This window comes from Bipolaris sorokiniana, assembly GCF_000338995.1.
Source record: "Bipolaris sorokiniana ND90Pr unplaced genomic scaffold COCSAscaffold_15, whole genome shotgun sequence".
Lineage (NCBI taxonomy): Eukaryota > Fungi > Ascomycota > Dothideomycetes > Pleosporales > Pleosporaceae > Bipolaris > Bipolaris sorokiniana.
Window position 1 is genome coordinate 977,746 of NW_006911909.1, and position 16,249 is coordinate 993,994.

Genomic DNA, 16,249 nt, shown 5'->3' on the forward strand with positions numbered 1-16,249 from the left:
ATTGCCATAACGCAGGCAGTCGAGAGCATACCTAACCATCCAAGCCCCGCCCCCATGCTTTCTTGTTCTCGCAACATCACCCACTGCAACCTACAGATTGCCAGTGGCCGGTTCTGATGCAAGACGACCAGCGTTCTACAGGCTCAGCCTCAACTGCACCCTACCCAGCACAGTTCAAGGTGGCCATTCCGCGTCTCTCTTCGCGACGCGCTCCGCCAGCAGCCACTTCCAAGTCTCGTCAGAGAGATCGGGTCCAACTAGCATGCCGCAACTGTCACAAAAAAAGTGGGTCGTCACAACCGCACCCTCCACACCCAGCTAATTAGACAATTCTAGAAATCAAATGCAGTGGTGGTCTTCCCCGGTGCAACTACTGCGACAAGGCCGACACGCCCTGTGTTTATGAGCGTCCACGGAGAGACCGCCTAGCCCTGTGAGCACCCCAGACCCTTTCTACCCTGCCTTGCATCCCCTGACTCGCACACAGCGCCAATGCACGCAATGATACGCTAGTCTCTATCCTCAAGGACCTTAGTCTGCGTCTCGACGCCGACGACAGGCAAAGAATTGTAGATGCTCTCCAGGATGCAAGTCCCCAAACCTCCATGTCCCAATATCAAGCAAAGACTAACTCGGCTTAGTCCGACGACGAATCCACCCCACCACCCTTCACACCATCTTCTTCTTCTCGCCTATCCGTCGCCTCCCTGTACCAAAAGCATTCGCACTTGCAGCCTACTACTACTACTTCCTCGACCCAGGCTCTAGGACTATCAACTGACTCAGACCAATCATCACTACCCCGGTTAGACGGTATCCTCCCTGACGAATCAGACGATGAAGATGAAGAAGCAGCGGCAGATCTCTTCGATGTAGTCGAAGCAGGGTTCCCAAGCCAGGTGTCTGAAGTTCAATGGCTACAGAGCCTCAGAAATAGGATCCAGGTTGTCGCCCCGCCCGGCCTGGAATCGACAAGCGCCTCAGTGCCCATGGCATTCCCGCTACCTCCGGTCCTTGTCCCATCGCCAGCTTTCACTCCAACCAACCCGGTTCCCTCTACTGCGCCCATCACCTATCCTTCCGCCACTTATCATCTTGACGACGAAGGTGTCAAGATTATCCACGGCGGCAATCCTTTTGAGCTGCCCTCGGAACAAACCGCAAACTTTCTCTTCCAGTGTTTCAAACGCACTGTTCAGAAATCCTTTCCGATCCTGCCAACCATGCTTGAGGCACAGCTGCATCAGTATTACAGCCTAGTTCACAGCCACAAAGAAATACAATGCCCACAGAACTGGTTTGCCTTGGTCAATCTCGTCTTCGCCATTGGAGCTAAATTCTCTCATCTCATCCAAGCCGACTGGCGCGCCGACAGTCTCGATCATGTCATATACATATCACGTGCTTATCAGTTGCTCGCAATGACTGACTCTGCCTTTAGCTTCTCGACTCCAGATTTGTCTTCTATTCAGGTAGCTAGTTTTTCCTCGGGATAATTATATTATCGCTAATCGCCTGTAGGCAGCTGGTCTTTTTAGCATTTACCACATGAGTGTTGGTCATTTCAACAGGTAAGTGCCACTATGCATAATATTCACTAGACTGATGCTTCACTTTATCATATTCTCACATTTGAAATCCTCACCTACTGACTATGCGTCGATAGAGCCTGGATAATGGCCCGTGGAGCCATGCAATCTGCACTTTCCCTTGGACTCCATGCTCAGCAGGAAGACCATTCTATGTCTGCAGCCAGACAACAAAGTCGCGTAGACACATGGTGGAGTCTACATGCACTAGAGAGCCTCTTGGCTTCAATCACGGGCCGTCCAAGTACTCTGCCAGGTGACCAAATCACTACCCCTTCATCACAAGCTTTTTTTGATACAACATCCAGCACCTATGGACAAGGTGCTCCCAGAACAACAAACATGGCATTCCTAGACGCCGACTCTAGCTTGCACATGCTAACGCAGCAGGTGATATCCACTCTGTATACCCAACGAAAGCTGGTTCCGCCATGGTCTCGCGTCCAACAGACAATGGTTGCGTTGGTAGGAGATTTGGACAAATGGGTTGTGGATTGCGTTCCCCACTTCCATTCGGAAAATTGGGCTATGGATTACACCCAACAGCGCAATAACTCTCTACTTAAACTCCAGTACTACCGCGTAAAGATCCTAATGACACGCCCTTCGCTTCGCCGTATCGAGCGTTCTACGGAATCTGGGTCGGGTGAATTCACCAACTTGGACCAATCCATAGCCGAGGCATGCATTCAAGCAGCGAGCGATGTGGTGGCACTTTTGGGGACAGTGCCTGACATAGCAACTTTGTACGAAAAGGGTCCGTGGTGGACCATTGTTCATAATGGTGAGACTTCCTTCACTTGTGTGCGGTTTCCCAATGCTGATGTAAAGGTCCGCACAGTGATGCAAGCGCTCGCTATTTTGATGAACGCAATCGCATGCCCAGACCATTTCGCTGACTCGTCTTCGTTGTCGGCACACGGTGTACGACAGCTCGTTGGCTGGCTGCTTGCCATGCGTGCGACCAACGTCATAGCGGCGAGGGCACACCAACTTGTGTATTCTCTCGTCAAGACATCGAACCCACAGGTCTGGGCCAGCATAGCAGATGTGTTTCCAGACGATGTTAGTATGGTGCTGCTGCAGCCTTTACCTGCCCTCGTCGATCCAAAGTATGTGCCGTGGCCGGCCAAAGAATCGCCAATTGATGCGTGGTTTGAATATGATCTGAACAGCTTCTTTGGTTACAATTACCCTGCTTCAATAGGAGGGTATGGTCAACTTCTGAATATTTTGTATAGATTTAGATGGCAAAGGACTTGCAAAGGGTCGATGACGCTACATTAGTGCCATCTTGGTAGGATAACGTGTAACAGTATTTCAGCTTGGAGTATAATCTCTGACAGGATCATGTTTGATGGGAATACAAGATATGGACGCGCAAGAAGGGGGTATTGAGGCGACTATGACAACTAGTGGATAGACGAGAACCGGGCTTTCTTTTTCCTGGAAACAGCGAACAGGTTAAAACAAGATGATACCTACAAGTACCAATCGCCTTTGTGTAAGAGTGGGATGTCATGATGTAGGTGTTTGGGGAGACGCTTCCGGCTGACCACGCTGCTTTTACCCCTGAATGATGAAAATTCAATGAATATACGAAACAATCAGCAAAAAAGAGATAGATGATTCCCACTACCTGAGTCATGTACTTGCATGGACACATTTGCTGTTTAGCAATTGGTCGTCTTTCATTTCCATTGTGATATTACTACTGATACCTTAGTAACCCCTCGCAAGTACACATGTGCATCTCTTGCCAGAGAAATACAACAAAATACCGCCTTGCCACCAAAACTCCTAAAAACCGGTATACCTCATGCATCATGTTGAGCTGGATATCCCCTCCTATTCAAGTTTCTCGGGCCGCATCGCCCATTTTTTCCGGATCAATATCTCCAATTACGCTCCTCAGCAAATCCGGCACAATCTGCGCTGCATCGCCCTGGAAGAACCAATCGCCTTCGTGCAGGCCGCTAGCGGGCACATCGTTTAGATCCATGTTGATGATGGCAACTCTTGCGCCCTTTGTTCGCGCAAGATCGACGTAACCTGCGGCAGGGTAGACCCTGGCAGATGTACCAATCACCATTATGAGATCTATACCTCGCTTATCTGATACAAACGCGTCCACATCATCGATGACGGATCTTGGTAATGCCTCGCCGAACCAGACAACGCCGGGACGCAGCAAGCCGCGCTTGCACTCGGGGCAGCGGGGGAGATGCGAGTAGTCGAGCTCAGGGAGATCTATGTTGATGTCCGAGATGTCGAGTTCGCGGGCGGCGAGGGCTGAGTCGGTTGTGGGATCGGACTCGTCGCTGGGGATGGCGAGAGCGGGCACAATAGGGTCGGTGAAGTTGTTACGCTCAAAGTGCTTGCAGAAGAAGTCGGAGCATTTGACGTCGAAGAGTGAGCCGTGGAGGAGCTTGAGTTTCTCAGGTGGGTGTTGAGCACGAGGGGAGAGGCCTGTTGGAATTACTGTGAGCTATGAAGATATGAGGGGATGTAAGGACGTCACGCACCGTCGACATTCTGGCTCAGCGTGATGAACTCGTCCTTTTTGCGCGCCAGCTCGGCAAGCGCATAGTGAGCGGCATTGGGTTTTGCTTTGAGCGCCATATGCCGCCGGTAGCTGTAGAACTGCCATACCAGTGCTGGGTCCCGCTCAAATGCCTCTGGTGTGGCCAACGACGTTGCATCATGTGTCCTCCACAGCCCACCTGCACCTCTGAATGTCGGTAGTCCAGATGAAGCTGATAATCCCGCACCAAGCAGTGCGAGGATGCGTGTCGACTTGGCCAAGTGCTGTTGAAAGCTCTCGAGCTCCTCCTGCGGGACTAAGCTCGGTCTGGCGGCCGAAAAGGCCATTCTTCGGATGATGTGGGGAAATAACACGATGGCGGTGGTTATGGAGGCTTCCAAGGAGCTTCTGTGTATGCACGCAGATGGCGTGGGGTTTGTAGGCGTATCATATAGGCGGCGTAGTCGTGCAAGGCAGACGTGTTTGCGGGGAAGGCGGAAAAGTGGCATGCAGGGCAGTACGTCAGACCGAGCCAAGCTTTGTGCCCCACTGAATACACCCGCTAGCGGCCATCCCGATCTGCTCCAGCCCGCTCGACGTTCAACCGGGGCTCGGGACACTGCCGCCCGAGACTTTGATTCGCCGGCAAACAGTAGGAACCACCGAGCCTCCGACTTTTGCATGAATATCACAATGACTCTGGTCGCCAGATTATTGCGGCCCACCACGCGCCTGCGCTGCCGATGCGACACGAGACTTTTTGTGGGGTTACGCAATGCCCAGCCCGTTGCTAGTACGAGGTCGTACACTGCCGTAAACGCAGTGCCCGCTGCCCAGCTTCGATTCGGACAGCCGCTGCACGAGACACATCCACACCTACTCAAGGCTGGGGAAGGTGATGACCACCCTTTGATCCATTGTGCCGGTACTAACATATTCTGCAGTGACTCCAGGCATCTCCGCATTAGAGTACTACCAGCGTCGCGTCACCCTTGCCAAAGACCTTGCGCCCAATTCCGTTGCGATCCTAGCCGCCAACGAACTCAAGTTTGCTTCGGGCGCCGTCTTTTACAAGTTCCACCAGGATCCAGACTTTTTGTATCTGACAGGGTTCAGAGAGCAGGATGCGGTGGCTATTATAGAGAAACATGAGGATGCAGAGCATACATTTCATCTATATGTCAGGCCCAAGGATCCCAGTGCGGAGGCGTGGGAAGGCCCGCGGTCAGGTGTTGATGCTGCAGAAGACGTCTTTAACGCTGATGTTAGTGGTAGCGTCTATGATCTGCCTCGTCTTCTCCCAGAAATCGTGAACCGCGTGCAGACCGTATACACCGATCTCCCACAATCCCGGGTTTCGAAGAACTTTCTTTCACGCTATCTTGCTGGTGCAGAACCCTCGCGGACTGGTGGTATATACAGTGCTCTTCGTGGTTGTCCAGCAAATATCAAACCCCTTCGTCCTCTTATGAATGAGCTTAGGGTCATAAAGAGCGAGGCTGAAATCGAGAATATGCGTCACGCAGGTCAACACTCTGGCCGCGCCATCACTGACGCAATGCGGCAATCCTTCACCGCAGAAAAAGATCTCGACTCCTTCCTCGACTACTGGTTCAAACAAGACAATTGCGACGGCCCAGCCTACGTTCCCGTTGTAGCCGGCGGCATCAACGCAAACACAATACACTACGTATCCAATGACATGCTGCTAAAACCCAACGACCTCGTTCTCGTAGACGCCGGCGCGCAATACGGCGGCTATGTAACCGACATCACACGTACCTGGCCTGTATCTGGAAAATTCAGTCCCGCCCAAAAAGATCTATACAATCTACTCCTCGCCGTCCAAAGAACATGTGTTTCGCTCTGCCGCTCCTCATCAAACTTCACCCTCGATCAACTCCACCACACAGCCACTAACGCCCTCGCCGCCGGCCTCAAAGACCTTGGCTTCGATATGAAACCAAATAGCATCCAAACACTCTTCCCCCACCACGTCGGCCACTACGTCGGTCTAGACGTACATGATAGTCCTGGGCTCAGTAGAGATAGAAAGTTGGAAACGGGCATGTGCGTTACTGTTGAGCCGGGGATTTACGTTCCGGATGATGAGCGCTGGCCTAGTTGGGCGCGGGGAATTGGGATGCGGATTGAAGATAGTGTTTGTGTGGATGAGGAGGGGCCGTATGTACTTACTACCGAGGCGGTTAAGGAGGTTGTGGATATTGAGGCGTTGAAGGGGTGAGAAGGGGAGAGGATGAGTGTAAGAATATATGGAATTATGAGTCTTGTAAAAATGGATGAAGAAGATAGTATGATTATATTCTCGACTGTTTCGTTGTCATATATCTACATCACTTGAAAGGTATGTGTGCATGCGCTTATCCTATCGCTTGTACCGCTTGACTGTTTTTACATACTTTTTGTGGCAGTTGTTCGCATAAGGAGTGTGTGTACTTTCTGAAGATGCCACAGTGAGCAAGGAGACAAGAAAGATTGATCATGGTCATTCTGGAGGGGTTATTTGTCGATGCAATTAGTAGGATGGTAGGGTGCGCCGATGCTCACCGTGCCACAACACTGGTCCTGTAAAACCTACCAATGAATCAACATCAACGCCCCTCACTACGTAACGAGACACACTGTGTGGCGAGACAAATGAGGGGTACTTTGACTTTCAGCAACCAGAAAGCTCATGCGCACAACGAATATTGTTATAATTCTACGAAAATAATCTGCCATAACTAGCTAATTCTAAATATCTATGATCTAATTTGCCTAAAAATTACGTTCGTATCATCGCCTCCGCGCCTAATTTATACAGCGCTTTTTATCGTAGCATAATAGGCTTTCCTCCTCCTAGCGCCAACCCTAAGCCTTTTTCGCTCTAATTTCTTGTAGAATAGCCTTATCCTAGCCGTAAAACCTCCCTCTAATACTAAGAAGTTATTATTAGCCCTATATGCGCCGCAGAGCACAATTTCATGCAGCGCCACCCCGTCGATTAGTACTTCCAGCGGGAGCGAACCACTAATCCGGGCTAATGCGAGATGGCCCCGCACGTCTTACCCTATGTGCCGGTAGGTACTTTATTGTAAGATATATGGCTATGCGGCAGGTACAAGGGCTCGGAACATTACTAATTTAACTCAAGATTAGGAGCGGTGCTAAGGACCCTTAGGGCCACGGCGCTTGTTAGTCTAGCTAACGCATTTCCAGTGTTAAAACTTGCTATCTTGTTGTACATTTCGAGATGCGGTCTAAAGCACAGCGATACCCACTTTATAACGTAGACACATACCATTACGACGCCCTTGAGCTCCAGAACCCGCTGTTGTTCTCTCCGCTGACCGAACGAAAGACCTAATCAAGCCCCACCGCGTCCTCATGCTTCTCGAGTCCACCAGCGCCGATTCTTAGACTAAGCAGCAGCCGAGCTCTAGCCGGCTCGTTAAAGGGAAATACGATGTGACGGGAAGGATACAAGCTAAGATGGAGCGCGGCGGGCCTGGAAATCGAAGCTTGCACTTTGGCAAGTGGGTTCAACCGAGCGCTATTGGCAAAACGCCGTCGTTGCAAGCATATATGAAGGTGGAAAGGTTCTTGCATGAGCACTGCAATCGTTAGGGCTGTGAAGAGGTGCGGAGTCTTCGATTGTTCATGTTCGTGAGAGATAAGTGCTGGCAGAGCTGTGATGGTGGCTATGCTTAGCAAGCTACTACGCTATCTAAGGCTGCATGATGTCCTCTATTACCGGAAATGATCTTTATGTCTCCTCGCAGTGCCATCCATTCTAGACGATTATGACAAGGTTATGATCAGAGCGGGTCGACCGTCCTCCCTGCTAACGTGATCGAGGCGTTCGTCTGCCTCTGACCAGACCTAAGTCGCAAATATTTAACACGTAATTCTGCACGTAGACATCTTGTCACCTGGTCTAGAGTACGCTTGAAGCTTCGCTGTGGCAAATTACCAAGGTATATATTCACGTTAATCCCGGCCCCCTCTATGAAATAGAGATAATAGAAAATGTCGAATAGTAGATTGTTTTCACATGAATGTTCCTTTCATAGTCGCACCCTTCTCGAGCAGCAGCTTAATAACCGCCTCGTGCCCATTTCTTGCAGCCAACGACAGCGGTGTCCAGCCAATGCGGTCTTTGGAGTCTAGCTCAGCACCCTTCTTGAGCAGCAGCTCAACGACCGCCTCGTGCCCATTTCTTGCAGCCAACGACAGCGGTGTCTGGCCGTAGGTGGTGTCTATAGAGTCTAGCTCAGCACCCTTCTTAAGCAGCAGCTCAACGACCGCCTCGTGCCCATTTCTTGCAGCCAACGACAGCGGTGTCCGGCCGTAGGTGGTGTCTATAGAGTCTAGCTCAGCACCCTTCTTAAGCAGCAGCTTAATAACCGCCTCGTGCCCATTTCTTGCAGCCAACGACAGCGGTGTCTGGCCGTAGGTGGTGTCTATAGAGTCTAGCTCAGCACCCTTCTTAAGCAGCAGCTCAACGACCGCCTCGTGCCCATTTTCTGCAGCCCACGACAGCGGTGTCCGGCCATAATTGTTCTTCCCATCGGCTTCAACTCTTTCCTGGAGGACAGCCTTGGCCGCTTCCTCAACTCCGAAGTATGCCGCCAAGTGAAGCCCTGTTATTTGCTTCGGAAATTCTTGGCTATACCCCGAATGCGATGAGTAACGCTTGATAGCTAGTAGCGCCTGGCTCGACCCCTCTACCTTCGCCTTATAATTTAGGAAGTGTACGACTTCTACGCATAAAGTCAAAGCCTTGCTAGCGTGATATCCCCAGTTTTGTGCGGCGTAGTTGTAAAGCTTATTTGACTGCAGCCGCTCCTCAAACTCGTCGTCCGTTAGACAGAACCCACTATCAAAAGCGCTGAATGAAAGGTACGTAACGCAGATTTTTGCAATTTCAGCCTCCATATTCAGAAACCAATCTCGCTGCGTTTCCTTAAAGTATTCCTGTGTTGTATAGTGAACTAGCCGGATAATGTTACTTTCTTCATCGACCGTAACTAAGCCTGAACATACCGATACCATGTCTTCGATGTGTGGTAGGTCCCCTTGGTCAAGTTCAGACTTTCCCCCCTTTGTTGCAAGGGCATGTTGAAGTTCCAACGTAGTGAGCGGTCTCTTTGCGCATGTGATCCATGACAAGACCTTCATCGCAAGGTTCTTCAAGCCTAGCTTCTGTCCTTTGATTCTCTCTATAGCTTGCTCGTATGCTTGACCTAGTACTCGGACCTTCTGGTCTTCATCTAGCCCTTGACCTTGCTTCCGGAAGACTTCCAAAGCACTACGGATATCGTTTAGTGTCAGCTTATCGTCAAGTGAACCGAGATAGATCTGTGCCAAAAGAAACCTGCGGGTAGTCAGTGCTATACTACGTTTCTTACTGCAGAAGTTAAGAACGTACATTCCATCAACAGCTTCTGAGATCCCCTTTATGATTTCTTCTTGTAGTTCTCGGTTCTGACGGACGAAAGATGGTAACTGCCCTATGTGACCTTCTAGGTATCTCGCCACATCCTTCTGGCTTGCCCTAACTTCCAGTGGTATACTGGGTTTGAAATGATTAATAATATCTGGAATGAATCTCGAAGTTGCGAATATATTTGCTCTATACCGACTCTGAAAGTTGGAAAGCTCCGACAGGAATCTCGCGCGGCACCCATCGGATACTTGGCATTCGTCAAGTGCATCGACTATAAGAAAAATTCTGGAATATACTGCTGCCACTGACTGTAGTACTGTTGAGGCTTCGTCCAGTGATGGTCGCGTTTGTTTAGTCTTGTGGTGGTTGTAGAGACTCTTCACGCTCTCTGGTAGGGAGGAATGACTCTCAGCAAGCTGTTTTAGCAGATTTAGTAGCAAGTTGTCGACATTCTGTTCGCCTTGTCGCTGAAAGTTACAGTATATGTACGCAATGCCGACCCCCTGGTCTTTGGAAAACCGTACAGTGAGGTCGTGGACAACAACAGACGTAAGGATTGTCTTGCCTGCTCCGGGGATGCCCGGACAGAATAACGTCTGCTTGTCGCCCTTCAGCCAATCCTGGTATTCAACGGAATCTAGAAGCCATTGACAAGTCCCTGGTTCTCGCCTTTTAAGGAAGTCGCTATGCTGAGGACCGTAGTCAATCGATTGTAGTGTAAGCCAATTGAGGATTTCAAGGTCTTCTTTGCGGTCTAATTTGGACTTCACTACTCTGACATCGGCCTCAGTTTTGGAGACAGTGCTGAGGACTACAGTTTCATTAGGATGTTGCTATCACCTCAATACAAGGTATCGAGAATGACTAACCCTGGTCCAATATATCCTTCACTGGACGCTCTCTATCGATGTCACTTGGCTGGACATGTTCTAGAAGTTCCTTCGCATATGCCGCAGCCACAGCAGCAGCATGTTCCTGCCAATCTTTGTTCTTCTGTGAGTCGGCATAATCGCAGATGCCTCGGATAACGATGCACGGGAAGTCATTCATGAGTCCTGCCGCCTCCATTTCAACGCATAAGACATGCCCACCCAGGCTCCTATTGAGGTTATCCCGAAACTCATGGTCTTTGATCACTTGGTTGCCTGATGCAATTAGACCGTAGTGCACGCGCATGTCTCTAGATTTCCTCTGAGTTCTATCAATCTTGACATTCGCAACGCGACTTGTCGCTTGATCAGCCCCGCTATCCAAAGGAACCAACACCCACTGGCCTAGGAAGTACCCGAGAAGAAACAGCATTTTCACCCAGAGCAGTGAGAATATAGCCTGCCATTTGCCCTGAGCGCGTTGGGAACCGTCTAGTGTAAAAAAAGGGTCCTGAAGGGAATCAGACCGTGTGTACTTTGGCACTAGGTTCGGCCAGTTCTTTCCTAAATCATCCAGATATTGAGGTATCTTAGATCCACAAATATCATGCTTAGTCTCCAGTTTCGTCAATGCTGTCAGCAGTGCGTTTGGAGGATTATTTAGCGCACCGGTTCGTTTGAAGTTGCCATCCTTTTCCGCCTTGCCAATATCCCACTGGACCACGCCAGGATACTGGTCGACCGGTGCGCTGACCACGACGTCGCCGAGTCTGACCATGGGTGGAATACCGCCGCCGATGCCAACCATGAGGCCGACCTTAATGGACGGGAAAGTGCTAACCATCCAGGTCGCAACAGTCGCCGCCGAAATAGTGCCGTACTTGCCTTTTGGAAGGCAGGCTATAACGATGTTGTGCTCTCCGATGGACCCAAGAGTGTATGTATTATAATCGTTTGGAGACTTGGAGATATCCGGATGTATTTGGTCTAGCATTGCCGTCGCCGCAGTCTGCTCCTTGGACAGCGCGCAGACCCATCCCACAGTATAGCTATTGTGGGTTCTAGGCGCGGTGGCTGTCTGCGTAGCCATTGTGAGGGACCGTACTAGGTCTTTGAGAGGACGAATGAGGATTTGGATGTCAATCGTTTGCGGTCGGTTCGGCCCTAGAGACTTCGCGCGGAGGCTCGATGGCCACCAGTTCTATCAAAAGGATAACACCCAGCGTATCCAAAGGCACGAGTGGTTATATAAGAAAGTGTTTGTTATGGGGACCCAAAGGATACTCGATCAACAAGGTGGATATCGGGGATTCAGCCTCGAAGGCTGGACACGAAGTGATTTTAGGCATCAGCCAGCACAGCCGCAGCCACAGTTAGTGTGCCATCTACAATCTGCGGTGCTTACGTGACGACTTCAATCCCTGCAATCAAAACGGCACCATAGGTCTAGTAGTATTTGATATCGGCTTAACCAGAATTATGTGAGGAGCGTAGCTGTGGTGTCAATGTTGTATCCTCTTAGTAGTCTAGTTGCCACTTGCCCTCCGAAGGGGTTAGTGGCCCCACGCATACGCCAACCCACGCAAACCAGCCACAGCACTTTGAGGGCAACGATTGGCGATCTTTCGGTGGCGGTGCAATTTCGGTAACAGTACACTTTGGTCTCGATGGAAGCAGATGAACACCTTGAACACGCTAGCAGGGAGGACGGTCGACCCGCTCCGACCATAACCTTGCCATGAACGTCTAGAATTGATGGCGTTAGGAAGAGATATAACCATCGTTTCCGGTGACAGAACAGCATGGAGCCCTAGATAGGGTAGTGCCTTGCCAAGCATAGCTACTATTACAGCTCTGTTATACATCGCGAACATGAACGATCCAAACCTCTCATATCACATGTCAAATTAAAGCACGTCTCTACAATCATAAAGATTGCAGTGCTCATGTAGGGAGCCGTTCATTGTTTGACCATACGACAGCTGTATCACCATCAGGGCCGTCCCACTCTATCTCATCTCATAATTGTATTCCCCTTCCACGAGCCGAGACTAGAGGCCTTTCGTTCAGTCAGCGGAGGGATAACAGTCGGTTTCAGAGCTTGAGGGCGAGGAAGCTACCAAGGCTACCGTGCGTTGGACCGCATCTCGAAGTGCACTGGATAGCTGTGTTAAAGCCGCTTCAATGCTAGAAAAACGTTAGCTAACTGACAAGCGCCGTTATCATGCAGGTCTTGGCACTGCTCCCAATCCCAAGCCGGATTTAATTATACTCTAAGCGCACGTGCGATCCGCACCGCCACATATCTTATAGCAAGATACCTATAGACGTATAAGCTAAAAAGTGCAGGGCCATCTCACATTAGCTAGAATTAGGGATTCGCTTCCGTGGAAGTACCAATTAACATAGCGGCCTGTTAAGAGTATAGCTCGAGTGGAAGTAATATTAGACTTCTGGTGTCGAGCTTCTTGTCGGTTGGTTTTCACAGATAGAGAGACAGTGTGCGCTGGACAGTAACTTAGGCAAGTATAATGTAGTATTGTACTTGTACTCGTAACTTAAGTTGAACACATCGAGCCATAAGGGCTCAATGCCTAATGCTATATACTAGAGCTTCATGCAATATGCTCAGTTGCTCAGTAGTGCCAAGACATACTGATCACTGAGCATCTTGCAGATCACGTGATGCGCTAGTCTTAAATGAGTGTCTCTGTTTCTTGCTGCGGATTCGCCGTCTCATAAATTACTCGTTAAATAAATGTAACAGCGAAATGTCCTCCACATTCTAAGGCTGATCGTAACACGGCCATGCATAGATTTGCCCGCGACAGCGCACATAAGGCTAATAATGGCTTCTAAGCAATAGAGAGAGGTTCTAAGGCTTAGATAAGGCTATCTTACGAAAACTTAGAGTAATAAAGACTTAGCGTTAGCGCTGTAGGGAGGAAGGTCTACTACGCTATAAAAGAAGGCGCTGTATAAATCCAGCTTAGAAGCAACGATGCGATCGTAATTATTAGGAAAGACTGCATTATAGACATTTAGTACTAGCTATAGTAGATTATTTTTATTAGATTAAAACAATATTCGTCATGCGTATGGGTTTTCTAGATGCTGAAAGTCAAAGTACCCCTCATTTGTCTCGCCACACAGTGTGTCTCGCTACGTAGTGATGCACGTTACTACACCGGCTTTACCCGCTATTTTCGAATGACCTTACAAAACGGAACACGCACCCGATTTCCGCCCCCAAACCCAAAAACCCCTGCATCATGCGCAGAACGAACAAGGGTATGGCAACCTCAATATACAGCCCGCAGTCGGTAACCAGAAAAATAGAGATAGGATCTGGTGGCAAAGATTGAGCCGCGCAGAACCCTATATACGGCATAGATCTCTAGATCTAGAACCGCGTTGCATATTTTCATTCTGGGTCTTTGGATAAATGCAACGCTGAGATTTCCCGCTACCGGGTCGCCTGAAAATCACGAGTCATGGATGCTGGAGTACGATATCGAAATGATGAGTGGTGATCAATCTCAGCTGCCTCGGAGAAGCATGTAGCTGCGCCTTTGGTTTTGTTGGATATGAAATCAGATCCTACGGGTAATTTGAATTACAACTATACTTTCCTTGCCACTCTCTACTTCTTTTGCTTGGACATCAAGCAAAAATTGGGCAACGAAAGAAAAAATAGATTTCACAATCGAAAGCAGGTATGCGGAAGAAACAAAGGGCCCGAGTAAAGTTCAACAGACACAGAAAGATGTAACCCATGATACATAAATCCGATACAATCAACTTAATTTATACACCCTACACCTAAGCTACTAGTCCTACCTAATAACTATAGCTATAACAAAACAGCTCTCCCTTCGCATTCAGCAACTTGGCTAATTTGACCGTCCCCGCAACAGCCCCCAACTGAATTTCAAACTCCGGTGTGACCTCCGTATCATTCCCGTAAATTTCAGGCACCAGATTGCCGCCGATCTCGAAATTCCTCGTCGCAAGATCGCCTTGCTGCCAGAGCCACCACAGCCGATCAATCGACGCGTGGTGCAAGAAGAACAACGGCTCACCAGGCGAGTTCTTCACGTCACCCGCTTGTCCGAACACGCCGCCGACGCCAAAGTGGCCTGCAGCATGGATGTTGGGGTTGATAAAGTTCTTTGCGCCTTGCAGCGCGCGGTCGAATGCGACATAGGTTTCTTGGGAGAGGATATTCTCGGCGACCTTGGGGTCTGCGCCGCGGTTGAGCAGGTTGGGACTGAAGTCGCGACGGAGACACTGGGGTTCGGGGCCCGGGAAGTTCAGCATGAAGTTCTTGGGGACAAAGGGGCCGTCTTGGACGCAGCCGCCGCCGGTGTTGTTGACGCCGAGGGGGTTTTGTTCAGGTGTTGGGATGACTCTAGGTCCGTTACCACCGAAGCCGACAGTTGGGGAGAAAACATCGGTTTCGTAGATGCGGGTGGAGTTTAGATCTTGCGGGTCGGCGTCGAGGGTGTAGTCCCAGTAGGGCTGGGCACCTTTGTAGCCGCATTCGTTGCGGAGAGTTTGCTCGTAGGCCCAGACGAAGTAGCGGTGCCAGGGGAGGAAGAAACCGACCCAGTGAATGTAGTTGCCCTGGTCGTGGTGGATGGCTTGGAAGTCGTCGTAGCGGTTTTTAGCATATGGAAACCCGGAGATTGAGGGGATCTTTTGGAGGCAGAGGACGGCGTTGATGTAGTTGCGTTTTTGGCCGTGAGACATCTGTCTCCTGTGGAAAACTACTATCAGTACAACTCTTGGATGCTATTTAGGAATTTATTCTTACCATTCGAGCCGCTTGGCGGGCTTCTTGCAAGTGGGGACATTAGGAGCAGGCAGTGCTGCTGCAACTGCCAAGGAGGCAAGACTCAGAGCAGAAGTGATGACTTGTAGCTTGACCATGATGGGCGATGGTATTACAAGTTACCGTCAATAATCCGAAGGAGACGAAAAACGAGCACGTCTGTCCATCCACACAGTGGCAGTGCCTCCCTTTTATATACGCCATTTGCTGACATGGCGCTGAATTGACTATGCACCCTACGATTTGCTTGAGGCACGGAGGCGGGAAACGTATACGGTATGCTACCTTAATTGGAGATAGGCGCGCAGTTGCCAAAAGTAAGGCGTCTTGCATCTTAGCGAGATATTTAGTCTAGGAGAGCTGACTATGCACCGCAATGCGGAGTTAGCGGGCAGGGGTAAGGCTTCTGCCCACAGCTTTAGCCAAAGTGCGCGCTTCTATAAGTCATGCTAATCTATTTCAAAACTAATATTACATTTAAAAAATATTTTAAAAAAATATAGTTAAAAGATAATAATTGATAAGCTATAGTTACATAACTAGTGTAAAGGGCTGCGCCCGTGATCTCTACTGAAGAGGATCACGTGATCTTCGACCACGTGATATACCTTCTGTACGGACACGTGATCAGAAGCGAGCAGGTATAAGAGAAGTCTGTACTTAGTTATCTTCTCTTTTTCTTATCTTTTAGCTTCTGTACGATAGGTAGAAGCATACTCATTCGCTAGGCCTCTCCGCCCATAACATAAGCTAAAAGATCACTTTAACCCTTCTTACTCTTTTCTCTCGTACGGAGCGAGAGAGAATTGAGAATGCAAAACGAACAAGATATAACGATGGGGCTACATGAGCCCATGCCAAACCCAGAACCTAGTAACGCCCCGCCAAGGCCTCCGACGTACGAGGAGCTCGCAGAAAGCTGGAGCCAACTTAATGCAACGAATAATCTACTCCGACGAAACCTAGACAAAATGGCTACAAGAC

The 16,249-nt window shown here is 49.6% G+C and overlaps 5 protein-coding genes across 5 annotated transcripts; 2 read left to right on the forward strand and 3 right to left on the reverse strand.

The window, feature by feature from the left end:
- Positions 1-20: 20 nt before the first annotated feature.
- COCSADRAFT_40618 (uncharacterized protein) lies at positions 21-3,224 on the forward strand. The gene is made up of 7 exons (XM_007705945.1): positions 21-285; positions 337-433; positions 488-587; positions 642-1,472; positions 1,522-1,571; positions 1,667-2,373; positions 2,431-3,224. The coding sequence occupies exons 1-7, from the start codon at positions 117-119 to the stop codon at positions 2,874-2,876; spliced, it is 2,400 nt and encodes a 799-aa protein (XP_007704135.1). The 5' UTR covers positions 21-116; the 3' UTR covers positions 2,877-3,224.
- Positions 3,221-4,584, reverse strand: COCSADRAFT_126551 (uncharacterized protein). The gene is made up of 2 exons (XM_007706188.1): positions 4,115-4,584; positions 3,221-4,058 (listed from the first exon to the last, which is right to left on the reverse strand). Exons 1-2 carry the CDS (start codon positions 4,458-4,460, stop codon positions 3,442-3,444), a joined length of 963 nt encoding a protein of 320 aa, XP_007704378.1. The 5' UTR covers positions 4,461-4,584; the 3' UTR covers positions 3,221-3,441.
- A 189-nt stretch (positions 4,585-4,773) lies between these two features.
- Positions 4,774-6,456, forward strand: COCSADRAFT_40620 (uncharacterized protein). The gene is made up of 2 exons (XM_007705946.1): positions 4,774-5,008; positions 5,058-6,456. Exons 1-2 carry the CDS (start codon positions 4,807-4,809, stop codon positions 6,356-6,358), a joined length of 1,503 nt encoding a protein of 500 aa, XP_007704136.1. The 5' UTR covers positions 4,774-4,806; the 3' UTR covers positions 6,359-6,456.
- Positions 6,457-10,422: 3,966 nt separating this feature from the next.
- On the reverse strand, positions 10,423-11,306 carry COCSADRAFT_40621 (uncharacterized protein). Its single transcript, XM_007705947.1, has one exon. The coding sequence runs from the start codon at positions 11,273-11,275 to the stop codon at positions 10,427-10,429; it is 849 nt and encodes a 282-aa protein (XP_007704137.1). The 5' UTR covers positions 11,276-11,306; the 3' UTR covers positions 10,423-10,426.
- A 2,914-nt stretch (positions 11,307-14,220) lies between these two features.
- COCSADRAFT_193604 (uncharacterized protein) lies at positions 14,221-15,378 on the reverse strand. The gene is made up of 2 exons (XM_007706189.1): positions 15,248-15,378; positions 14,221-15,190 (listed from the first exon to the last, which is right to left on the reverse strand). The coding sequence occupies exons 1-2, from the start codon at positions 15,361-15,363 to the stop codon at positions 14,272-14,274; spliced, it is 1,035 nt and encodes a 344-aa protein (XP_007704379.1). The 5' UTR covers positions 15,364-15,378; the 3' UTR covers positions 14,221-14,271.
- Positions 15,379-16,249: the final 871 nt, after the last annotated feature.

Coding starts and splice junctions, on each gene's coding strand:
- COCSADRAFT_40618 (XM_007705945.1), top strand. CDS start 117: ATGCAAGACGACCAGCGTTCTACAGGCTCAGCCTCAACTGCACCCTAC. Junction 588..641: donor TTGTAGATGCTCTCCAGGAT/GCAAGTCCCCAA, acceptor AACTCGGCTTAG/TCCGACGACGAATCCACCCC. Junction 1,473..1,521: donor CAGATTTGTCTTCTATTCAG/GTAGCTAGTTTT, acceptor AATCGCCTGTAG/GCAGCTGGTCTTTTTAGCAT.
- COCSADRAFT_126551 (XM_007706188.1), bottom strand. CDS start 4,460: ATGGCCTTTTCGGCCGCCAGACCGAGCTTAGTCCCGCAGGAGGAGCTC. Junction 4,059..4,114: donor GCTGAGCCAGAATGTCGACG/GTGCGTGACGTC, acceptor TAATTCCAACAG/GCCTCTCCCCTCGTGCTCAA.
- COCSADRAFT_40620 (XM_007705946.1), top strand. CDS start 4,807: ATGACTCTGGTCGCCAGATTATTGCGGCCCACCACGCGCCTGCGCTGC. Junction 5,009..5,057: donor CCTACTCAAGGCTGGGGAAG/GTGATGACCACC, acceptor CATATTCTGCAG/TGACTCCAGGCATCTCCGCA.
- COCSADRAFT_40621 (XM_007705947.1), bottom strand. CDS start 11,275: ATGGTTAGCACTTTCCCGTCCATTAAGGTCGGCCTCATGGTTGGCATC.
- COCSADRAFT_193604 (XM_007706189.1), bottom strand. CDS start 15,363: ATGGTCAAGCTACAAGTCATCACTTCTGCTCTGAGTCTTGCCTCCTTG. Junction 15,191..15,247: donor CCCGCCAAGCGGCTCGAATG/GTAAGAATAAAT, acceptor AGTTTTCCACAG/GAGACAGATGTCTCACGGCC.